At 41.4% G+C, this 26,252-nt stretch overlaps 1 protein-coding gene across 1 annotated transcript in view; it reads right to left on the reverse strand.

Annotated features, from left to right (window-relative positions):
- Positions 1 to 26,252, reverse strand: part of PRUNE2 (prune homolog 2 with BCH domain) — a gene marked incomplete at both ends in the record, with an annotated part of 232,247 nt that overhangs the window by 177,825 nt on the left and 28,170 nt on the right. The window contains 4 exons of the mRNA XM_080911149.1: positions 817 to 966; positions 9,791 to 9,954; positions 12,750 to 12,952; positions 16,487 to 16,591. Coding sequence (XP_080767275.1) covers positions 817 to 966; positions 9,791 to 9,954; positions 12,750 to 12,952; positions 16,487 to 16,591 — 622 coding nt within the window. The remainder of the gene's footprint in view (positions 1 to 816; positions 967 to 9,790; positions 9,955 to 12,749; positions 12,953 to 16,486; positions 16,592 to 26,252) is intronic.

Raw genomic sequence — 26,252 nt, forward strand, 5'->3', positions numbered from 1 at the left:
TTTCTAGAGTAGATTGCAACAATAGTAGCGTAGTGTGGTACAGGAAGCAAAGACACACACGCCTGTACATCTGTGCACACGCATGCACCCACACTCTGCACAGGAGACTATGTGTGGCAGATGCTGACAAACACCACGAACATTCCTTGCTTCTTTTTATCTTCTTTAACCCAGCATCATACCCCTCTGGTCTGTGGTCACCAGAGCCTACTGTGGGGAATTCATTCCCCACCAGACTAGAGAGCACCCACATTTTAGTGGTTTTCTGGCTTAACAAACAGCAATTAAATTTAGTTTGTAGTATCTCATCTGTTTCTGTTGTGTCATGACGGCTCACCTACCATGACTAACTTCAAACAGTTAATCCGGTATTAGCCACCTAACAAAATTCCAGAAAGTTAGCCACCAAGCCTTATAGCCAGGGCAACCGAACCCCATCCAGGGTTGCATCTAAGGGGGACCACTCTAAGACACAGATTGAATTCTTTCTCAGAGTTCTTTACTGAAATTTTGTATCCTACAGGGCTTACTTGCTGAATAAAGCACTTGAAAGACTCCTCTAGTAAACTGCCTTGCCTTAGGGAACTCGATGACACACAGTGTATAATCCACGGGCTAGTGCGGAAGGTGTCTACACCCAGGGAGAAGCCTGAGGATGATTTCAACGTAGGGAGCCTGCTTCCAGATAAACATCACAAACTTAGAAACCCCTCCACAAGCACATGAAAAGTGGAGAGAGAATGCAAGCACACTGAGATAAGGCTCCACACAAGCCAGTCTCCCAGGAAGCAGTGAGAGACAGGGACAGTCACTCACCCTGTGCGTTAAGCTGGCTTTCCTGTAGCACACTGATGATGTCATCCCTGGGAGGCAGGTTTGGAAACTGTTCTTCCAGGATGGAGAGCGTCTCTTCCTGCTTCTCTGGGAGTTCAGGATCCATGGTCATCCACTTGAACAGGATGCTGCCTGAAAGCCATGAGAACAAATGCTCTTGAGCTTTCCATCAGCCAAGACAGGGACAATGAAAATCACTGTTCTTGTGTTGCAGATCCTGGCATAGGGGCTGGTGACCCTTGTTCTCCAGGACACAGTCTGGGAAGAAGGAACCAAACATCGTCCCACAAACTCAGGGGTTTTAAATGATTCAAAAATAGAAATTAATGGCAAACCATTTAAAAAATTTAGTCGATTCTTTTCCCTTCATGGGGGAGGGGGTCAGAGAACATTCTTCTAACTCTCTATCCTACCAATTTTATATATTCATTTACTTCTTCTCCTAACCAAACGATGGTGCAATCCCATGGTGCGCAGCTACGGTCTGACAGCTTGGCTAACCCGAGAGCCCTTCAAGCACCATACACAGCCCTGAAGTAATTTACAACTATCTAATCACACTGTCTCAAAGCCTGTATCTAAACTGCAGACTCAGGCCACTAGTTTGCTGCTCTTGTTTTAGGGGGAAATGCTAAAAGAATAAAAGAAGAGTGAAGAGTTAGAGGTGGGTAACAACAGTAACTTCAAACTGTCTTGCCATTCAGATTTGTCTTCTAAGGTAAACAGGATTATTACGGAGTTTTTAAAAGGAGGAACAACATACTACAATCTACATTTTGTATTTTTATAAGCCAGAATTTATACTCTGGCTACCATGAGGAAAATTAAACAGATAAGGAAGGTAAGGAGCCCAGCTGCTGTCCCCTCTGTTCTGTGCTTGTGAATAGCATTTTAATGTGAAGAAAATGGGACCTATTTAGTAAACATGACGAGGCAAAACTGGAGGGTGAATATAGAAATTTTGAGTAATTTTCGACATAAAAATGTAACACATAAAAATGACTTTTATCCTATTTGTATTTAAGACCAACACAAATGCAAATTTTATAAAAGACATGTACCAGCTTTTGGATCCAGTAGACCAGTTGAAGAAGAACGAAGTTCTATGCACAGCAACAACATAAAACCTGTGAATGTATCAGAGGCCTCCAGCAGCGACTTAGGAGCTAGGTTGGTGCTTGTACAGAACAGAGACCCAGCATCCCAGCATTCCTATCCAAGCATCTGCTAATTCAGAAGCCGTAGCCACTGGTCAGAGAAAAGACCTAATAGTGGTATCATTAGGCCTTAGGGAAAGCCTTCGGGGAAAAGGACTTTTAGTTATCCGGGTTTGGGGATTGGAGGCATGAAGGGCTACCAGTCTAGCTAGCTGCTTGACCTTGTAAATAAAGTTTATGGTAACACAGCCATCCCTGTTAATTTCTACATTGTTCACAGGTTTTTTAAAATATATGAGATCAGAATTAACTGTCTCAACAAAGCCTAAAATATCTGCTTGCTGGTCTCCTTGGGAAATATTTGCCAGCTGCTGCCAAGGGGAAGAGTAAAACAAAACAGAACATTCTCCGTGTACTGCAGATCCTACTTTGAGTCAGTTTGATCAGACAGATGTGATCTCTTCAACTCTCTACCAGATGCTCGGAGATGGAAAGGCAGTCCACTTTCACCACCTTGACCTTGTAACTAATGTTCAGCTGTCACTCAAAGGCTATTCCATAGAAGGAAGTAAAACTGAGTAGCTGTAAGCTATGGAAGGAAAACTCACAAGAAGATGAATGGAGAGAGCCAACGGGAATGAAACAAAACTGGCCGAGCAATTAGAATCTTACAACCAATCAAACGAAAATGTAAAATTCTCAATTTCAAAGCTGGCCTTAAGAACCCCAAAGTGTTTTCTGCAGTAGATCAGGTGTGATGGGAACCTGGAAACTAAGTCAGAAGAAAATATGTATCCAGAAGCATGAAGAGAAAAATTTAAGGAACTAAGAACACGATGCTGGTTTTAATATGTGTATGAACAGCTCCTGCTAGGGAGGGGGAAGAAAGAATTCTAATGTTTAAGAAAAACCATGAATCAAAATCATAGTTAAGATAATGTGAAATATTGTAGTCAATAAGACTGCTAAAAATTAGGCTGGAGCGAAAGCTCAGTGGTTAAGAGCACTGACTGCTCTTCCAGAGGTCCTGAGTTCAAATCCCAGCAATCACATGGTAGCTCACAACCATCTGTAATGAGATCTGATGCCCTCTTCTGGTGTGTCTGAAGACAGCTACCATGTACTTATATATAATAATAAAAATCTTTTTTTAAAAAAAGACTGCTAAAAATTACATTAAAAAAAAAGATGAAACCAGTGAGAAATAAACACACATCAAGCAAAACGACTGTAGGGAAACAGGGAAGAGAAGAGGAAGGAGAGAAGAGGGAGGAGCTGGAGGGAAAGAATTAAAACTGCATTTCCTAAGCCTGGAAGACTCTATAAATGGCAAGAGAATACAAAGTAAATGTAGTAATTTGCTGCTTCTAAAGTTTGTAATAAAAAACTGTATTCATATAAATAATCACAAAAAAGCCAAAACTTACACGTTTAATGCACTGATGTATAGAACACTTAGCATTATGGACTTGACTTGGTCAAAGTAAGAATCAACTTTTCTTTGACTTGCGGATTTCTTTATTTTTAATTTTGGTAAAGTGCCATGCTGATAGATATGTAATAATATGTTTTAAGAAAGTATTTTAAGAGTTAAAGTGCATTTTTCTTCAAATTCTATAAAGGTAAGGCAGCATTCTTACATATTTGCATGCCTCCCTCCGTCAGGCTTAGCAGCAGCTAGCCAGATTCTCAGATCACCTCTGTAAGGGCTCCAGACACTGATTCTGTCTGGCTTAACAGCAGCGAGTGCATTCCCTCCTATCAAGGACTGGGAACCCCATTCAGGCAGACATTCTCCACTGGGTTGTCTTCGATAAAGGCTATGGCCCAGCTTCATCCCAGAACTCCTTTGGAGACTTTCTACTTCACATTAGGAACATTTATTTTTGTAAGATTTGTTATTTAAAATTTTGTAAATGAATAAAAACATCACACACTCAAATTAACCAGACCCAGAGCTTGTACACCTCCATGAACTCCGATGCAGTTAGAAAAGGCATCACAGAAGGGATCTGAAGCTAACTCTTCTTCTACTTCTAAATCTGTCTTAGAATTCTCTTCTTGGTTTTGGTAGTGGATAAGTACTTAAAGTGTATTTGATGCTAAAGTAAAACAGTTCATATGAAACTCCACCATCTCTAGTAATTATATAGTTTTGTTAAGAATTGGTATCAAGATATACAGTAGCTGAGGACATCTGTCAGCTCCTTAGACCCTGGTTCTTAATAAGTGTTGATTTAACTTCCAGCAAACTGTGAGGACATAAACAATCCATACACCTGCACCCAAAGTATTCCATTTATTCACAGGCTGCTAAGAGGAAGATAGAATTGAGAGTAAGCTACAAAGAAAGCTATTATAGTGAGAATATGACAAATGCTTCATTTCTCTGGAAAAGAATCACCCATAAACTCCTTTGTTCCAGAGAATGGAGCTGGAAAGAGACTCTAGCAATTGCAGCCGGCTAACCCTGTACACACAGCCCTGTGTAGAACTGAGAGACAGCACGGAAGACTGTCGTTGTCTACAGGACGAGTACCTAACAGAAAAAAGTCCTCTTTCTGTTTACCTGGGATTGATTTTTTTCATAAACAAACAATGAACACATTAAGGAATAAATGACAGAGGCAGACAGAGAAGGGAAAGAGAAAGGAGAAAAAAGACTTAGAGTGAAATCCCAGTTTTACTTAAAAAGATATAGAAATAAGCAATTATTTGTTTATAATCCTTGCAGGTTTAGAATGTCTGAGATTAAGAGAAAGGATACCTTTGTGCAACTGAAAAGGTAAAGCCAAGATTGAATAGTTACTTTGATTTTCTAGGAGAAACTATAATTTCTGTTTCCTACCTCTAGCCTCTTGCTAAGCAAACCGGACATAATTCCCTCGGGTGTTATAACCCTCGGGTGTTGTAGCCATTTGGAAATAAAATGAGTCACCCTTGGAGCAAGAAAGGAAAAAAAAAACCCACCTTGGCTCTGTTCCTCTCCTATTTGACCTCCTTATAAGGACCTTTCTCGAGCTGTTAATCCAGTCTACCAAAATAGCAAACAACTAGTCTTTGTTAAAGGTCAGCTGGCTTTGCATGGAGAATGGAGCGCCTGCTTCTGAAGACCTGGACATGGTTTTCCACTTCATCCTAAGAACAAGAGCTGCTGTTTGCTTTAGTCTTCAACTCGTGGCTGCTGTCAAGGCCTTATGCAAACAAACTTGAAGGGCCATTTGGGCAAAGCGTGTACTTGACAGACGCATGCTTGGAAATCAGTGGCTGATATCTCACTGCCAGATGGCTCCTGGAAACACACAGACACACACACACAAAGACACACACACACCTCAGTATGATGATTCAGCGATTTAATGGATCTTAGAGTTGGCAGCCATCCCCTACAAACACATCTCTGAGGACATATGACCACAAAGGTCAAACAGTCTGACATTTATATTTGGCACAAATCCAGGACATGACTAAACATAAACCTTAGGCTGCAGAATGTGACTATGTTCACATTGGCCATGTTTGAAAATGATAAGAAAAAAATCTTCCAGAAAGGGAAGGGGAAGAAAAGCAAGAAAGAGAGATGAAAGGGGGAAAGAAAGGAGGGAAAGAGGGAAGGAAGGAAGGAAGGAAGGAAGGAAGGAAGGAAGATAGATAGACCACATAACAAAGACAGATAGGACAGGAAGAAAACAAAAGATAGATACATTTCCAAGAACCCCACTGATAAGATCAGTGATCTTATCAGTCAGGACAGCTGGGTCTTCCGGTACATGTAATTTCTTACAATTATTGTACTTTACAAATAACTGAAAGGTAATACTTTGTAAATATATGCCTTTCTGTTTAAACTAGATGGTAGCAATTTGTGCCTTGAAATTACAACGTTTCAAATAAGAGAAGACACAGTGGCTTTGAGAAAGCTCCCGTTTAAGGACCTGCATCAGGCAGGGAGAAAAAGCAGGTCCCTATTGCAGCACATCTCAGAAGGAAAATGAAAACTCTCCACAGAGCTGAAGACCAAGTACCTGAGAAAGAAGGTGTAGTGGACAGGAAGGAAGCCTGTGATCAAAGAACTAAGCACCCGGACAGCAGGCAGATGCCCAGCACTGAGATCTGCTGGAGGGAAGAAAAGCTAGCCGCCTCGGTGTCTCTGCAGAACTCAGACCGAAGCTTCAGAGCCCAGCGGCCGCTTTCCCTTCTGTGGATCTTCTGTAGCACCTCTATTAAATTAAACTCCACCTTGAATGGGGGCTCTTCTGGGAAATCTAACATCTGCGGGAAACACCATAGGAGATGTGTGCTGTTTAAAGATGCTGCGAAGAAGTGCTGGGAGACAAGGTTGCTGGCAACAGAACCACCCGACTGACACACTGCTTATTAAAAGGATAACCGACGCTGTTTACTGTGGGGTTGTCCTAATTTGCTCGGTTAATAAACAGTGGTAGTTATTTTAAAAGAAGAGAAATTAAATTCAATTTGTCTCAAAATGGCTTTAATACTTCACCAACCTTGAAATGCTGTTGTTGTACTGAGTTACTTGTTAGACACATCACTAATTATCCTCAGAGCCAAAAGGACACAGTGCCAAAAAAAAAAAAAACCTATCAGACACAGGAGGAGATTTTTTCACCAATGGTATACAATGACCACTTTGCAAAACCCATAGCAACCAGGCTCTTCATCAATGTTTGAAGAAAATAGTATGGGATATTGCCAACAGTTTGATAGATAATTCTAGTAGTAAGTTTTAGGACCAAGACGATCAAATGACTGAATATAAATACTTATCTTTGTGTTGAGAGAAAGGCATTAGCAGATATAGATGAGTTGGAACAGAGGCAGATGCCCTTTTGAGAGGACTTGTGGAATAAGAAGAAAAGCCAACCTTTAAAATCAGTTTGTTCCTTTTTAGAAACAGAGGAACTGAACGAGACAAGCAACCTCTGAAACAGAGATAGGTGCACACACAGCCGGCGTACATTCGCTTCGCCTTTAGGTCTACACGTACATTAAACAGTGTGTGCTCTTATAGGTCGGCTATCTGTGGACCATTTTTAATATGTAAATACTTCTTGCACTGAATATTTGAAGTATCTTATTCAAAAGGCATAGAAATATAATAAAACAGTAAAAGAGTCAGGATTGAGTGAAAAAGCAGCAGAAGAAAGAATAAGACCCGGATGTCACAGAAACCCTGGGGTCATGGCAACGTTATCCACCTTCAAACTCTGAATGTGAGCTTCTTGAAGCAAATGCAGACAGACATGTGATTCCTTCTGAAATTCCCAATGTTGTAGAGACTGTATGGGCCCCTCTGTGTAAAGCACCATACATAACCCATGTGTACTGTCCTGGGAAATGAACCCAGGGATGGCTAACATATAAAGCAAAGCAAAGGGTATATGCCACAGAGTCAGAATGCTGGCCTCCTCCAGGTAGGAGTGGGCTGTAGGCACCAGAAGGGAGCAGTGTCCTCACAGTCTGCCTTTTGAGATGGGTAATTATCCCTCCTGATGATTTGCTGATCTGCATATTTGTGTTTTTATAAACGTATTTTCCATGCTTTTCTTTAGATGATCTGTGGTTAACAAAGGGTTAAAATTATAGACATAATCCTTATGATTATACATACAACAACAATCAATGGAAACAAAAGCTAGTCAGTCATTGCAAAATGATGAAATGAACTCCACTAGGCTTTCCACGAGCTAGGGGGAAAAAAGAGAATTAAAGAAAAGAGTTATTAGTGAAAAAAAAAATAGCTATGCTCTGAACAGTAAGGATATTAGCAGGGTGGCTCACAACAGCAGTCGGTTTTAGTATCAGGCACTACCACAATCAATGCAGTCATGACAACAGGAAGTAGAAATATTATTTAAAAACTGCCAACATTGTTATTGAAAATGGATTCTTTTTTCATTGAAAATATCTTGATTAGGGTTTATCCTCTCCCAACTTCTTCCATGACTCCCTACTCTCTCACACAACCAAATCCACTCTTGGAAAATTCATGCCACTGAGTTTTATTATATGCCAGGCAGAGTGGAGGCCCTAGGTAGTGAGTGCAGTGGGCAGCGCATAGAAGGGCTTTCTTCATTCTGGTGAGAACAAATGGAGACGTGTTGTAGGGACAGGTAGAAAAAGAGTATCAGAGAAAGGAAACAAGCTCACTCCAGGGAGAGATAGTGTGAGTCCTCCAGAGTGCGGAAGTTTGGGGATATCCAAACTCCCAGGAGGGTTCATTTCATGAAAAGATGGATGTTTGAATGGGGGAAGAAAGAGCCATGCTGTTCACAGACATGGAGGACCTGGAGTCTGAATGTGGTTAGCTGTAGCCGGGCCGGTCGTCCCCTTATGTGCACCTTCTAAAGGTAACTGAAATTGTGGCAGAAATAGATCAAAGCCAGGCCTAGATGGGGTCTCCACCTGCAATCACGAAAAGCGTCAGTGGAAACCAGTTATAATGTAGATGAATCCCAGTTAGGACCCAATACAAAGCTAGCTGGAAAGCTGGCTAAGGTGCCATCATAACATGGATGGGAAGTTTTATGGGGCCATTGGTTCTAAAACACTTAGAGGAACTGTGTGACTCTTGAACTTACCCTCTCCAAATTGTAGTAGAGAGCAAGGCAGAGAAGGAAAGTCCTTGGAGGGGTTGAGCCAGCCTGTCCTCAGCCTTATCTGTTTTCTGTCCCATCAGTCTGTCGCCTAGCAGTTCTATATTAAACATGTTGAAGTTAATTCATGCCTGCTAAGTCTAAGTGGATTGTGGAAAGAAAAGGAAGCTTTATTCACAACCAAAAATATTTTGCATGTCCCATATGCAAAAATGACCAAATGGTTGTTCTCCTTCTGTGGCACCAAAGTTGATGGACACTTTCTAATGTGAAAATCATTCCTCGGAAGCAGTGAGCTCCAGCAATGGACAATAGCCGCATATGCTCGGTCCCAGTGTCTGTGGGAATTTTGGCCAAGGATCCACATAGATTCCAAAATCTGTGGGTGCCCTAGACCCATGTGTAAGATGATGCGGGGTTTGTCTACGTCCTGGGAAATCTTCAGATATATGTCACACAGCTTACAATACTTAGTACAATCCTGTGCCAGTACGATGGAGGAACAATGTAAACTGTTAGCAGAGTCTTTTAGAGAATAACAGTAATGGAAAATGCTTTGATTGTGATTGATACAAGAACAGTTGAAAATGGTTGTTTTCAGCCCAAGGTTGGTGGAGTCCATGAGGTGGAGACTATGAATGTAGAATGATGGCTGTGAGGGGACCACACGGCGGCCACCCTCGTTGAAAACAGGTGGAATGCAACCTGTGAAAGACCGGCTTGAAGGACCCTGCATCTCATCATCGGAACAAAAGGCGCGTACTTTGCCTTGCAGGCAGGATTATATACACAAAGCATGCAAAGTATGGGGCGTACTCCAAGGCCACGGGAACGGGGAAATCTGATCTGCACGTACGCTGTCACAGATGAGACTCTCCTTTGGAAGCTATTAACAGCCAGAGAAGCCGCTCTCGCTCTCCATCCAGGGTGCAGCAGGTCCATTTAACATTCTTGTCTAGTGAAACAGTGCAGGCCCCTGTGCCTGCTTCTAAATGCACATTTTTAATATTCAATATAATGCTACTCTTTAACAAACTCTTTACTCCCTGCCTCTCTGATGAAGCTTCCCGGGGTCTTTAAAGGGATTGTTAACCCAAGAATGGATCGCACTCTTTCTGCATGAGCAGGCCCAGAACCAGCCCATTAAGCTTCCCAGCTTAACCCTGGCAGCGCCGCCCTCACCTCGGAGGAGATGTGCCAGCTGCTGTGTGATGAGCTCCGGGGCCTCACGCAGGAGCTCCTTCAGCACCAGCGAGGACGAAGACTCCGGAAACCCCAGCTCACCATCACTCTGTTCTCCAGGGTTAATGACTCTGACAACTGCGGATTCCAACGTTCTGTCCTCACTGTCAAATAAACGGAGAAGAAGAAGAGCTATGGCATGTTTTCCTATTTTGGGACATGAGTAAGCCATGATGATTTCCCCCTAAATGGCTCAGAACATAAATTCTCATGACTGTGAAGAACAGGACCCAACCGGAGCTAGAGAATTGCATCCACGGAGCAAGAATACGGAGCTGAGTTCAGACACCCATGTAAAAAAAGCCTGAAGTGTCCCAGCTTGGTGACTCCAGCACCACGAGAGAGTGGGTGGGTGGACCTTGCTGAGGCTTGCTGGGGCTTGCTGGTCAGCCAGCCTTAGCCAATCAGCAAACACCGCGTTCATTGATTGGCCTTACCACAAAAGATGAGGTTGGGATGAAGTAACTGATACGGATCTGTGGTCTGGATGACTGTGCACACGTTTGAATAAGTGCTGGTGTACACACTCACAAACACTCAAATATATACACACACACACACACTCAAATATACACACACACTCACACAAACAAACATTCACACAAAAATACACACTTGCTCATACACACTCTCTCGCCCACACTCACCTCCCGCCCCCCTCCACACACAGAAGAAAACAGGACGTTAATCTGTGTCTCATTATATGTCATTTCTATTCATTATTGTCCTCAGGATTCCTAGAGCATTTTCATACCTCCCCAATAGCTACTATTTCATTGATTTCCATATGGCTAGAAACATTGTAGCTGGGTTGACCTTATGAAGTGGGTTGTAGTAAGATCATTTTACAAATGGGGAAAGAGGCACAGTGAGGCTGAGAGCTGTGCTTATAGTCAGGTGAAATCCTGACTCTAGTACCTGGTCAGAAACGTCACTGAACTTCAGAAAAAAGGAAATACCACTATGCCCATGACAGCTTCACCATGGTTCTTTTAACTCAGACGGTTAATTAATTAGTTAACTAATTAAATTTTGTACCTTTTATTTTTGAAGTGCTGAAGATCAATCTCAGGCAAACACTTTACATGGTAGGCACGTGTTCCATCACTGGGCTATTCCCCACCCCTTACCTCCTTCGTATATGTAAGAGAAGTGTGTTTTCTCGAAAGTAGAAAGATACAGAAGGAAAAGCTACATTTTTTTTTCTGACTATCCAAATATAAATGAGTTACAATAAAGAAAGTAAGCTTTCTACTTTTCTGGAGTATTCCATTTTATAATCAATCACATCCCCAGTGTTTATAAGTTTACTCTCAAGGTCAACTTAGCATTTTCCATCTTAAGTGGGGACAAAATTCTTCCGCAATTCTTGTGCTGTTGTGTCATCTTTTCTCAAGTCAGTTGCATGAGTTGAAAAAGTTAGACATGGCTGTAGTCAAGTGCATGATAACTAGGGACACCCAAGCTATGTGTGATTTGGGGACTACCTGAGTTTCCTCCAAAGGTCCCCATGTGTGGGAAGGTACTCCATGGGGGGGTACTGAGAGCCCATGAGGCGGGTGGGGGTGGGGGGCAGGGGGTGCTGAGGGCTTTATGAGGTGGGTCCTGCTGTCAATCCTTAGATCACTGGGGACATGCTTTCACAGGGGTTTGGGAGATTCTACTTTTTAGTTTCCACCCTGGTTTAAGGTGTGAGTTTTATTCTTCTTGCTGATAAATAGTCCCTCACCACAGTCCCAAACACTCTAGTGGTCTGATCAGAGATTTGACTCCCCAGAGCCATGGGAAAAATTACCCTCTCCTTACTTCCTACACAGTTTGTGTCAGAAACTTTACTATAGTGATAAAAAGCTGATGACTATAACTGAGGATTAAACTCACCCCAAACCTCCAGCCTTTTGTCAACAGATGGTCAGTAAGTATCATTCAAAAGAATTTAATGGGTCTCAAACAGTATAGAAATAAAACAGCTCACAGACTGTTTCCAAAATGCCTTGTAGCCAATTGTGTAACGGATGGAGCCTAGCTTTACTTAAATCCATATGTAAATATACTCCTTAAAAACTGGTTACATTTAAAAATTATTAAGTAGAAAGTCTTATTGTAAGTACTCTAGGGCCGAGGTTAATTTTGTGAAGGCCTTCAACAGTAGGCAAATTGGTGAACTATAAAGAATGAACACTTCAAGCTACAGAGTGTTTGGCTGGTACAGGGTGTTTGGCCTTCACTCAATAGCAGCAGAGTGTGTGTCACAGAGGTCTGTCTGCAGTCATCTGTAGATAGGGAGCTTGTCTTATTCCTCTCCCTCTATCTCAGATCCTGGCCTCAGCTCACAGTTCCCTAAGTGCTTACGAAGGCAGAAAAGCCATGTCCTAATCTCAACTTTTCCATTGACTACATGTGGTGCCTGGACAAACCCATTTGTGACCCTGGGCTCCACATGTTTCTTCTGTGGCTTAAGACAGTTAAACTGCATGGAGTATCAACAGCCTGTCTTTCTGTTACCACAGAAAAGGGAAAAACCACAATCAAGTGATTTTCGTGACCCATTTTCCAGTCTCCTCCTTTTCTCTAATGAGATTTCTTTAGATCCTTTCTCTTTTATCTGGCTTCAATTTCTGTCAGTTATTTTCAACATCAATACATAAGATTATTGGGTCATAATAAGAGAATATTAATTTGGTTAATTTTACAAGAGCATTCTACTTAAAGACATCAATTTGAAATCTCAAAGTAAACATGGGGAACTGACATAGACCAATATTGTCATTTAAAAATACTATATTTTTAATAAAGTCCTTTTTATGACTCTTTTTAAACAATAACAAAGAACATGGTAACAACCATCCAGGAAACCCTCCCTCAGGACAAGTGTCCAGAGCCTCACTGTGAGTCTTACCTCCCCAGGCTGTGGCTGCCGACGAGCGTGATTGACAGCTTTCCTTCATCATTCAGCTGATGCAGGTTAATCTCATCTCGGAATATGTGAAATGATTCAGAGATGTTCAGCTCTTCTAAAATAAACCTTGTCTCTGTGAAGTAGTTGAATTCAGTTCTTGGGATATTCAGCACTGGCAAGCAGACGACCCCAGGGGGACTGACCTGCCGAGAAAGAAGTCACCTCAGTTTCTGCAAACAGCAGTTCTCCTCCAGCTAAGCACTAATTGTTAGAGTATAAGCCTTTTGTTCACAAAGAAACCATTTGACATCCCACACAAATCTCCCTGAGCCCAATTACAGAGCTCTTTCACCTCTAGTAAGAGGACCCTTAAAACAATTTTAAAACAATCATTACATTTATATTTTTTGTTTGTGTGTGAGTGTATGTGCATGCGCCTATGCATGTGTGTGTTTGTGCATGCCACAGGACACATGCAGAGGTCAGAGAGTAAACTGCATAAGCCAGTTGTCTCTTCCCACCATGTGGGTCCTCATGGAAAGCAGACAGGTGGTCAGCTCTGACAGCAAGCATTTTACCCTTTGAACTACCTCGTCAGCCTAGCCACGATGCTTGCTTACCTTTTTACTCTATAAACCTAAAATATCACAAACAATTCTAACTGAAAACATTTGGGTCTTACTTTAACCCCTCCATGATTAAAAAAATGTATGTATGTTTGAATGTATGTATGTATACAAATACACACATAATCTCCTCTTCATGGGTAGTATATGCATATCTTGATGGAATTACAAAATGTTGGTAATTGGGACAGACTGAGGTAGGTGTGTCCCCATCAAAATGGGACACTTGTAGCCTGGGTTCAGTCGACAATGCAATATGGAATATGAATTGTGACATGGCTAAAATGCAAACCATGTCTAGCCAGCTGGTTATTCAATTAGCAGCCAGGTTTAACACACATGCTAATCGATTCTATGATATACTGATAAATATAAGTTCAGTAGAGTTCATTATATATATATATATATATATATATATATATATATATATATATATATATATATATATATATATATATACACACACACCATTTCATATGCATATATTTTACATACGAATACTTAAATTTATGGACCTCTTATATAAAATATTTGTGGTGACCAGATGAAGAGGAGGAGGAAGAGGATTCAGATTCACAATGAATTTATTTTTCTATATGAATTTTCGAGTAGAGGAATTTTATAAATCGCTCTGAGGGAATGGCAATGAGGACATCACTGACACCAGACGGCTGTGGGCTTGGCCGGGCTTTGTTTCTGGATAAGCAAATGACCTTCTTTCCTGTGTCACCACAGCCCTACCACACAAGCACTCCCCAGCGTGCTGTCGTCTGCCCCTCTCTAACACAGAAGGGCAGGGGTGATTTGTTCTGCTGCCGTCGGAGACATAGGACAAGCAGGGGGACATTTAATAATTTCCCTGACTTAAGTGAAACTGCTGTTGTACCTGAAACACAAAAGCTCCTCCAACAAAGTGGGTTTCTTTCCACTCTGATGATAATACTGGACCTCAGTCACACAGTAATCAGTGGCTTATGTACAGCGTGTTACTCTCCCTAATTAATTCACAGTTGTGCCTAACTCCTGCAAAGGCATAGGTAGAATTGGTACAGGAGTTGGGGTGTATGTCCTGAGCTGTCCAAGAAGGACTTAATCGGGAGGTGGGATCAGAAAAACGAGGTGGCAGCCCCACCCCCGCCCAGTGAATCGAAGAAAGCCGTTCTCCTTGGCTTTCTGTGTCTGGAGAATGGGGTTTGGCCTCTGTTCTACTCAGCAGTGTGTGAAGGAGGCATGCAAAGCCACAGAGCCCTGAAGGTTGATGCTGGTTCTTAGGAGAACTCGATAGAGGCGCAGCCCACAAATCACAGGCAAGGCCTGCCACGAGGAGACGAAGGCTTGATGTCTTAGCTAGGTTTCCTATGATAAAGACAATAACCGAAAGCAACTTGGGAGGAAAGGGCTGATTTCATCTTCCAGCTCGTAGTCCATCATGCAGGAACTCAGGGCAGGAACTTAAGGGAGGAGCTCAGGCAGAAACTCTGCAGGACTGCCCCTTACTGGCTTTCTCAACCAGCACAGAGTTACCCTGCCCAGAGGTGGCGCTGCTCTGCCCTGTGGGCTGAGCCTCCCACATCAACCATTAAACTAGGAAATTCCCTATAGACTTGCTTCAGGCAATCTGAAGAGAGGTGTTTTCTTAATTGAGGTTCCTCTTTCCAGTTAAACTGTAGCTTGTGTCAAGTGGACAAAAAACAACCAGACAACAGCAACAACAAACAAGCACAACCAAGACACCCAGAAACCACAAAACCCCCAGTATGTGACTCGTTTGCAAAATGCCACATTTGTTTCTATGCTCAGTTAAAAGTCTCCAAAAGGAAGGAGGGCCTATGAGTCTGTTTCCATGTTTCCATTTACCCACCAACCATCTCGCTTTCATCACTCACATCTACCCTACCTCCTCTTTCCATGGCGCATGCTTATTCACGGTACTATAACCATAGTCAGTTATAATATTATTATAGCATGTAACAGTATATAGGGTATGCATATCTCATATATAGGATATATTAGTACATAGTATATGATTTGTTGTTGTTATCATTATTATTATTATTATTACACTTTTTAAAACTGCACATCACTGATAGTCTTAAAGTCATTCCAGTTCAGTCAACTGTCCTCTGGGTAAACAGCAGAGAGAATAACAAAGATTGCTTAATATGCACATCTTGACTCAAACATATCCATCTCCTCATACCAATTACTATTCCTTGCAAAAATTCAACAACTTGTAAGATAAATTTGCTATAGAGCCCACATGTAGAGATCAGAATACTTTAGCCATCATTTTTGTCAGCTGCCCTAAAGCGGTACTTGCCACCCGCAGCTCATTCTGGAAGACTGGGTTTTCATGTGAATTTAAATCACTCCAGATCAGCTATGCATAGTATCAGGGGATCCAGATCCAAACAAAATTGAAATAAAATAAACCAGACTCTGGAAACTTAAAAATTCCACGAGATCGTACCCAAACATTTGGAACACACATTTGAAAGTTTTGAGAGTCCATTACTGTGGCCTGATGGTGTTTAGAGACGAGAAGTCTGAAGACAGTTTGTTAAAAGGCCCTTCCAGTTCTGTGGGTAACTCTGTGCTTCACAGAGTAGGAAGATTCTCCCTTAAGGGACATCATCATCAGGGCCAAAGGACAACCAAACATTTAAAGACGGGACAGGCCATGCCTGTCTCTGAATCTTCAGCCAGTATTGTGTGTTTCATGTTTTGTTCATGTGAGTTGTTCTGCATATTTTTCTATTTCCAAAGGCACAAAGTCACACAGTATATGATAAGGGAAAGAAAGAGCCCCCAAGTCTTGCTTTTTGTTACTTCTTTATATTCTCATAAAAGCAATAAACTACTATAACAATTTTTAATGTTATTTGAAACAGTTTTGAGAGAAATCTAGTAAAACATATCTAGAACAATGTTTGACATACACAAGGTATTCCATAAATGTCTGTTGTCCACTGGAAATTTAATATTTATTCTGCACAGCAATATACTAGAACATGAAAAACTAAGCTAATGGCTTCTTTTATTTCTGTAAAATATTTATTCTTAAAAGATACACAATTGAGGTACTAAGAAGATAGTCCCATGTCCCCTCACCTTGTCCAGAAAGTATGCATATGTGAAGGCAGAAATGAGAGAATCCAGGTCACATGACTTAGGTCCGATAACTGCATGGACCTGCTCCAATTGTTTACTTCGATCCTGCAACCAATAAAAAGAAAAATCACATTTTACTTGCTTCCAACCAATATAAAGTGGAAATTTTTCAAAGTTCTTAAAATTTTGCTTGTGTATTCTCATATACATTAGCAGAAAATAGTAAATGTGTAACAAAATTGCATAAAAATAATTACCATTTTTAACATGTTCATTCAAATCTTTAATATTTCAAGAGAAAAATGGCCTAGCTTTATTAAGGGTATCAATAAGTCTTCTATCCATTTAGTGGGGTGTATCTGCACATATAGTTACATATACATACACACACATATTATAAACATATGAAAGGCACACCACACACACACACACACACACACACACACACACACACACCAAAAATACAAGACTACCTACAAATTGACTTCCTTTGAACTAGATCGCTACGGAAATATTTTCATAGTATGAGATCATTTTGCTGTGAAGCTCAGTTACCCAGAGATCAAGAATCATCTCCCCATAGAAAACATGTTTCTTAGTTCAGGAAACAATGGGACATTTTCTTATATCCTTCCCATACTGTGTAGTCAAACAAACACACTATCTTGAAAGGCTTTATTTTTTCACATTCTATCTTGGATTTAAAAAATATTCTCCCTATATTGCTCTATTATGCAGTGAAGGAAACATTGTTTTCTCATTCAGAAAGAGCTGGTGAGTTGCCTGTATAGCCAACATCTCTAAAAGGGAACGCATACATTTTTGGTTGTCTGTGTTGTTTTTCATGTTTACTCAATAGTTATTTAAAATATTTTATAGAAGGCTGATATTCCTTTAAAACATTTAAAGAACCAAATACTTCTTGAAAACCCCATAGCAAATTGCCTGACAGAGAACATAATAAAATAAATGAATGTGTTTTCTTTTGTTTCTTTTGAGAAAGGGCCTCGTGGAGCCCAGGCTGGCCTTAACCCCACTCTGCTGCCGAAACATGAGAACCTCCTGTCTTCTTGTGCCCAATTGCCAGGTGCTGGCATTACAGTGTGCTCCACCACGTTCGCCATAAGTAGCATGTTTGCAGTGTGGTAGCACCAGCTCACACGCATGCTTCTCTTGCTTTTTGTCACCTATTTTCATCTCTCTGTCTAAGACCAACTAGATAGCCACATATTGTAAAACTACTCCAAACGGCAGGACCATCATGACTGTTCAGCAAACGCTTAGGATTTCTTCATGTGTAGAAAAAAGTGAATGCATACCTAATAACGTGGCAGACATCTCGCAAATGAATCTGACAGTCGGTTAGTATTTGTGTAGACCTGGTGGTATCAGGATCAGAAACAAGTTACGAAACAATGAGGATTTGACCCAAACCCCAGGATGAAGTAAATGTTTCCACATTATTTTACTTTGATGTACTAGCTCAAGTTCACACAAGTGTGATTGTGCATTGAATATATTTATTCCACATTCACTTCCCGCTTCAGGTCCTAACACTTTCCATTAGTCCCCATTGTTTCCCCAGACAGTTTCTCTTCTACTTTCACGCTATCTGTACACATGCAATTTTATAAATCAATAAAACATGAGGAAAATCATGAAGGAGGTTAGGTAGAATCCATCACAGACAAAAAGCAGCAGCGATATTTTACATAAACCATCCCCAGTAAGTGATGTTGTTTAATTAAAACAGACTCATAGCTTTGATTTCTTTTATATTTATTCTTAATAAAACAACATGCTTTAAGGGTGATACAGACTCCAAAGAAGATTACAAGCCTCTCCACCCCCATCACCACCCAGGCTTGCTCAAACACCCTTCTTTCCTGGCTTCCTTTTCTCATCAATGTACGGCTGACTCACTGAACTGAATATCCTCTGAGGGGTTAGTTCAGGTCTAGATATCAAATTCAAGACAACAAAATATTCCAGAAGAGCCTAAATAAATTTAGGGAAATAGAATTTCAGTCCATTACAACATGAGCAAATGAAGTAAGAAATCATGTTCCTGTAAATGCTGCTCTTCCGAGAAGCTCACAGGTCTAAGGAGACATTACCTCACTTCTCCCAGAGCTTGTGAGACAGGCAGTAGAAAGATTAACAAAGCTTTTTACAGGTCAGAGGTGCCTGTGATGGGGCCAAGCATGATTCCAGAATCTAAAGCCTGACACTGTAAGAGCCGATTTCCCCACCCTACTAACCTCCTCACAAGCCATAATGACTCTGTGTCTACTCAAGTGCACACGGCACTAAGGGAGAAGAGAGATGGCTAAGCATGCACACTAAAAACAGATGCTGCCAACACTGGGCGTCGACACAGACTAACCTGCTCTCTTGTCTAGGCTTTGTCATTCCCAACATAGCTCTGTGTGCAACTTTCAACTTACACAAAAGAAGACATGGTAATATCTCTGTCTTGTTGCAGCTCCAGATATAACCCCAATTAGTACATTAGAAGAGAAAGAGATAAATAAATGAGGCTTGTGACTCCAAAGCATCCTAGACCAGTTACCACAATTCAGGAACCTTCTACAATGACTACAGTTCTCCTTCATTTAAAGAGATAAAGAAGGAGGTGAGAGCCATGGCGGGCTCAGTGTGAAACCCTGAGGGCTCCCCCATCGTGTTGCATGCACTTTTCCATGCTCTCTCATGCCTCTTCAGGATCTTCTCCCCATATATCACATCATTTCACGCTCATGGTCTCTTCTGATGGCATGAAGTCATCATCATATGGTAGTCAGGTGACAGGTTCTAGACTCACCCATGAGGGAGATGAGCCCCTGGGCATGTATGATTGGGAGTTTCTATGATTAATAGATTGGTTTATTTATTCATTAATCACAGGTTTCGTGGTCTGAAAGTCCTGGTCTGAATAGGGAGGTGAGCCGGACTCCAGCATTCATCCCTCTTTGCTTTCTGATAAGATGACCAGTGAGACTTCAAGCCCCTTCCGCTACGATTTCTCTACCACAAAGGACTTTATCTTTAAACTTTGAACTAAAAGAAATGCTTCCTTCCTTGACTTGTGTCTGTCAGGAATTCTGTCATAGTGGCAACAAGGGTAACTAGCACAAGGCACATGGCAGCCTAGCTCATATCAGAGTGTCTAAGCTCCAACACTTTATTTCTCCACCACCCTCTGGCCAAGGGAGAAGCATCAGGGAAGGAACGGTACACTGAGCTGAGTGCCTCTAGCTGATGAGCCAAATAAAGAGATTACGAGAGTTACGAGCACTGCGGAGAGATTAAGAGGATGCTCATGGGAGTCTCTTGGAAAAATCTGATGTTTGAGTAAAACTTTGAATGCAGGGAGTGGAGTGTAAAGACATCACAGGCCATGGGAAGAACATATGCAAAAGTCCTGAGGTTAGAAAGGGACCAACATATTCAGCAACTCCTAAGTGCATCTCCCAAATGCTCCTGCCTTAATGGTAACACATGCACAGCAGACATTAGGAAATCCCAGAGACAAAAACCTAGTGTTAATGCCTTAGCCTAACACAGAAGGAAGAGTGAAAATCAGATAAAACAGTTGCTGCTGGTTTTACCACCTAACGCACTTCCAAATAGATTTGGATAGATTCCCATAATTAAGGAATAAAGAAACCACCAAAGATACTAATACTCCAGAGCATGATTTGAACATACTTTCAGTTTCAAGGTACAATTTTATATATGAATAAAATAAGCCCTCTTATCAAAGTTAACTTCCTATGTCTTTTAAAAAGCCAACAAAGTAGGTACACATTCACATTACACTGCCATTAGAGACATGGTGGATGACACACACACACACACACACATACACACACACACATACACGCCTCCCCCTATTCCCCCCCACCATGGAAGGCAGAGGTACTGAGAAAAGGGCTTCCCAAGCCTTCCAATAGGACAAAGTCAGCTTCTTCTAAATTTCTTCCTCGGAGAAATAAAGCTGTTCCTCCTCTAACTGTCAATCTGAGGTCCTATAAGAAATATTTTTGTCAAAAAAGCCATCATAGCCCCTTCTCTGCCCCTTTCTTTTAAACTCTATCATGATTTCCTTCAATAACAATTTATTTAAATTAGTTTTGATGGACCTGAGTGACGGCTCATCAGATAAAAGCATCAGCTAAGTCTGATGATCTGAGCACAAGCTGTTGGATCCCAGGTAAAAAGCTGCCCCCCCCCCACACACACACATCTGCGTGTAACTCCAGTATGCCCACCAATAAATGAGAAACAGAGACAAGACAATAGGCCAGTGAGCCTGGAGTATGTGGCAAGGTAACAAGAAACAAAGGATAGCCTGTTTGAACATGGTAGAAGATAATCAACAGAGCTCCCTGGCGTCTCTGACCTCTACACTTCCAGTGGCATGTGCTCACATGCACATAAATTAATTTTTAAAAGAAAGTCTTTTTTTCAATGAGAAATATATGCCTCCAAAAGTTAGATGTGATAAAAAATAAATAAAGCAAAGGTAAATAATGCTAACCCTTACTGAGCATGTTCTAAAGTTTGTCCATCTATATTTGCATTTATACATGGGGAATGTCCATTTACACTCTTACAGACTTCATTCTTCCATTACAGACTGATTTATGTTCATCATTTTCTTTGTCGTCTACCCCAGATTGTATCTCATTGTGGATTCTATGGTTGCAAGTATGTGCCATAGTGCTCTGCTTTTCATTCACTTTAAATAGCTGTGTGTGTGTGTGTGTGTGTGTGTGTGTGTGTGTGTGTGTAAAACAGAATTCCTGGAAGCAGCACAGGTAACTAAAAAACCTCAGTGGTTAAAACCACTAGTTGTTCTTGCAAAGGACCTGGGTTCAGTTCCCAGCACCCACATGGTGGCTCACAGCCATCTGTAATTCCAAGGTATATAATACCCTCTTCAGACCTAAAAGGGCACCAGGCATGTATATGATACATCAGACGAAACATCATACACACAAAATTAGATCTAAAAACAATTTTTGTAAACTTTAGATTGCTAATTGGGATCTCTGGCTCACTGGATGCACGGTCCAGGTTCATACAATAAAATTACCAGAGCTTGGCATAGCAGTACAGACTTGTAATGCTAGGAACTGAGGAGTCTGAAACAGGAGGACCACAGCTTTGAAGCTATGCTAAGTTACATGGTAAGATTCTGTCTATGACAGCTAATCATTGTCAACTTGACTAGATTTAGGATTGCCATGGAAACACTTATGGTTGTTTATGGAGTATTCCCAGAAACGTGTAGCTACAGAGCAGAGACTGACATTGAATGTGAATACCAATCTACAAGCCGGAGTCTTGTGCTGAATAAGAAGAGACCGGAGATCCGCACACCAACCAGCACTCCCCCTGACCGTGAACATATGACCAAATCCCCCATGATCCTGCTGCCACGCCTTCTCTACCATGGTGGGCAGCACACTCAGCTGTCAATCACTGAAGCTTTGCCTGCTTTGAGTTGCTTCTGTCTGTCTGTGGTTTTTGTCACAGCAATGACAAAAGTACCTAATATGTTATCTCAAGATGGCAATGTAAAATTAAAATTTAAAAGCAAAATTAAAAAATAGTAAGTGACTAAGAGATCATAATTAGTTTCTTCTTGGAGGCACACCTCAGGTTATGGGTAAAAGCAAGTGCACTTACCAGAATCTACAAATGCAGAACGCAAGCATATTATATTCAATTTTCTCATAAATGCCATCATTTAATTGGTGACCTAATTAGAAAGGGGCAAAGGGCTTTCAGTGGTTATGACTGAAAAGGTTCATGAGGTAATATAATTGCCCAACAAAGCCAAAATAGTCAATTGGGGTAAATTTATGTTGCCTGTTGCCTCTGCCCTCATTGCTACTGATCCCAAACTCTCGAGACTGGGGGACCCGAGCTAAAATTATGAGCTGAGTCCTTGCAGGACTAACTAGGAAAAGACCAATCTATTTCCAAAAGTTCCAGCAGGGGGGCTGCGTTAATAGCTTGATGTGTCACTGGACCTCAGAGGGTTGTTTTCACAATGAAGGTACATGGAAGGAAGATATCAGTTGTTGACGTTGATAGACATAAGAGGGGTGGGGTGATTCCAAGGATTTAGGAATAGAACTGTTTGTAGGGAAAGGCTGCTTTTACAGTCCAAAAAAGTCAAGGCTAATGACAGGGTGAGATGTAGCCTTGCTGGCCAGCCATGCTGGAATTTAAGTCAGGGTCTGACAATCATTCAGGAGTACAAAGAAGTTGTTAGCTCGAAGGGGTTTGAAACCCCATAGGAAGAACAACAATATCAACCAACCAACCAACCAACCAACCAACCAACCAACCAACCAACCAACTCCCCAGAGCTCCCAGGAACTAAAACACCAACCAATGAGTACATATGGAGAGAGCCATGGCTCCAGCCCCATATGTAGTAGAGAATAGCATTGTCTGCCATCAATAGGAGAAGCCTTTGGTCTTGTGAAAGCTTTTCTCCAGTGTAGGGGAATGCCAGGGTGATGAGGTGGGAGTGGGTGGGTAGAAAGGGGATTATCTTTATAGAGGCAGGGGGATGGGAGGGAGTTGGAGAAGGAGGAAGGGAATAACATTTGAAATATAAGTAGTAAAATATCCATAAAATGTTTACGTGTGTGTGTGTGTGTGTGTGTGTGTGTGTGTGTGTGTGTGTTGTTAACTCATTAGCTTTTTTTATCTCTCCCTTCTCCTTGGCACCCCTCCCCGCCAAGTACTCAGCAACTGAAATGGACTTAGGACATGTTAGAGCCTTCTTCAGTTATCAACACCCCTGCCCCAACCAAGCTCGGTATTTTTCTCAGGCTTCTTCTTGCCAATGCTGTAGGATTCCTTCCTTAAACATCTTCTATTTGAGGAAACTGGGGAGTGTGGACCAGTTTAAACACACGCAGATGTGAAAAGCCAAGGTCAGGTTGATTTGAACCTTCTTGTTTTGATGTATGAAGCCATTGTGAGTAGGTGTAGGAAGCTAATTCCAAATACTGCCAGTAGTGGTTTGAATATGCTTGACCCAGGGAGTGGCACTGTTGGGAGCTGTAACTTTGTTGGAGGAAGTGTGTTATTGTGGGGGTAGGCTTTGAAACTCTCCTCCGAGCTGCTTGAGAGATTCAGTCTTCTCCTGGTCCCTTTGAAACAAGATGTACAACTCTCAGCTCCATCTCCAGCAACAAGCCTGCCTGGACCCTGCCATAATTCCTGCTTTGATGATAATGGACTGAACCTCTGAACCTAGCCCCCGTTAAATATTGTTCTTTATAAGAGATGCTGAGGTCATGATGTCCCTTCACAGCCACCGTAACCCTAAGTACTTTAGATGAGCTGTGGTGTGTCAGTTAACTTGAGGGGGGCTCTGGTCTAACAAATCAATGTTATACGCTCAACACTCTTCTCACGTCTATCCTTTGCAACATGTTTACTGCCAGTCTCAACCACTTAATATTCTTAGATCAAATGACCTCAGGTATTGTATACACTCTTCTGCATAGTTCACTTTACTGACTGTGTGTATGTCTGTGTGTGTACTCATGCACACGTGTATTTTTCAGGGTTGTTTTGAAAGCAATATTAATATTTTTCTTCTCTAACTTGAATTTTGAAGTAACAGGATTGTACCCTCAAATCCTTAACTTTACTAAAGAACCTTGGAAGAAATCATCTGACATCTTGTGAGAACTGATGTTAATGTTGTAAGTTTTAATTACTGTGCCTAAGAGATTCATGAAACAAAACTTAAAAGCCCCTGGTCCAAGGACACATATTTCTTGAAAGGCTTGAGGCTGTTGTTTATGGGAGATAACAAGACACATGCTTTCACTCACCAAAACAAGTTTGACCCAAGTGCTCCAGATGTGCTATCGCATTATGGGTCTGCCTTTAAAAGCATCCACAAAATGTGACCCCTAGCCAATTTCTGGGGACCCCAGAACAGTCCTGGCCATAATCAATTATCCTGGCCAGTACTTGATTAAACCTTGCATCAAATTTGGCTCAAAAATTGTGAAACTAGTCTTTCTCTCTCTATTCCCAGGTTTAACATTAGCTTTTTGGGTGGTCTTAAACTTTTAACTGTCTGTTTAGAAACTGCCTTTGTTTATGGTCAACGGGTTTCTTTTCATGTACATAGAGAATGCATCTTGGAGTCTGTCTTCTGTGAATTTACAGGTCTTAAAATCCCCTCAACACCTTCTTTCAAGTCTTTGGGGATGTCATTTTTTTATGCTGATGGAACTCAACCTGAGTCCTTAATCTTATTCCTCAGCTCTGACCTGTCTACTGTCTCTTTTCTGAGCTTGGTCCTCATGGAAAAGAACTGCATACTCTTCAGAACATGTCATTTAGAAAAGCTTCTGCCAACCCATCCACATAAAAGGCAATAGAAGAATTTCAAAAGCTGAATACAAACGCCGCCTACACCTGACATGCACCCATGCCTCCTGAGCTTCACATAGCAATTACTGAGTTGCTTCCGACCAAGTACAACTTCGGAAACAACTGCTAATCTCAACACTTAGATCTACTAAAGTTCAGAATTAGAAGATGCTTTAGGGTCCACCAAGTTGGACCCCTTCAGTGTTTTCCCATGCAAGGTTGTCAGTGTACCACTGTATAAAAGGAGAAATAACACAAACTTACAGTTAGCTTGGCCTGCTAAATATTCTGATTTTAGAAGAATTTAAAGTGTGATGTGTAATGTTACTTTGGACTACACGAATAAAGCTTATAAATACGTGTATTGGAAGAACGAGTAAAAGGAGGCCTAGGTGCCTCTATCTGTGTGGCTTTGGGTTGACAAGCCTGAATACATCACATGACATAAGGGCATGAAGAAAGAACAGAGTCACAGTCATACATATAGAAAAGCTGAGATGTGGCGAGCTCTGATGGAGGTGTCCCTATGGCCTGAACTCAGTGCATTTATTACATATCACTGAGCAAAGAGGTGGGTTTATTGTTCACAGCTGAAAGACTGAATGGGCCAACTGCTCTGTAAGAGGTGTCTGTAGGGGAGCAGTTTCAGGTTGGAGTCCTCCAGAAGGAGGAAGCTCTGGTTGGTAGTTTCCACATACACTAGCTTTGCTGTTCCATGAATCGTGATTGCCCTCATTCTAACAGTGTGCATCCACTCAGAACCTCATCTGCTCCCCTCGTCCCCTGTCAGTGACTAGTTTAAATGACTCAAGACCAGAGGATCCCTATTGTCATCTCAGCGAGAGGTTCTGGGATTTATACCCCGGGTCCAGAGTTTTCACGTGATACTGACATCTAAGGAGCTGGAGCTCCATACACTGTGCTCCGTGAGACTTAACAATGACGCCTTTAGTTAACAAACTGTAGGGAATGTGTTGTGAAACTCAAAAAGTTCTTTCTGGGAAGAGTAAGAAATACAAGTGCTTTAAAAAAATAAATTCTTCAAATATAGACATTTCCGTGAGATATTCGTAATTTTTGAAGGTAGAAGATAGATCTATGCCTTCCCTCTACTCCCTTCTTCTAGTCTATATTTAAGAACTTGAGAAAAAAATTATGACACCATGACTAAAAAGTATAGAAGTTGAGAAAAAAGGAAAATCTGGCTATGGCTAGAACCCGAGGTCACACCTAGCACATTCAGGGCTCTAGATTCCAGTTCCAGCAATGCCAAAGGAAATGAAGGGAAAACACATGATCCATAAATATTTTCATTTCTCTTCAACGTATTCTTTTGAAAAAA

Source organism: Micromys minutus (genome assembly GCF_963924665.1).
Source record: "Micromys minutus genome assembly, chromosome: 2".
NCBI lineage: Eukaryota > Metazoa > Chordata > Mammalia > Rodentia > Muridae > Micromys > Micromys minutus.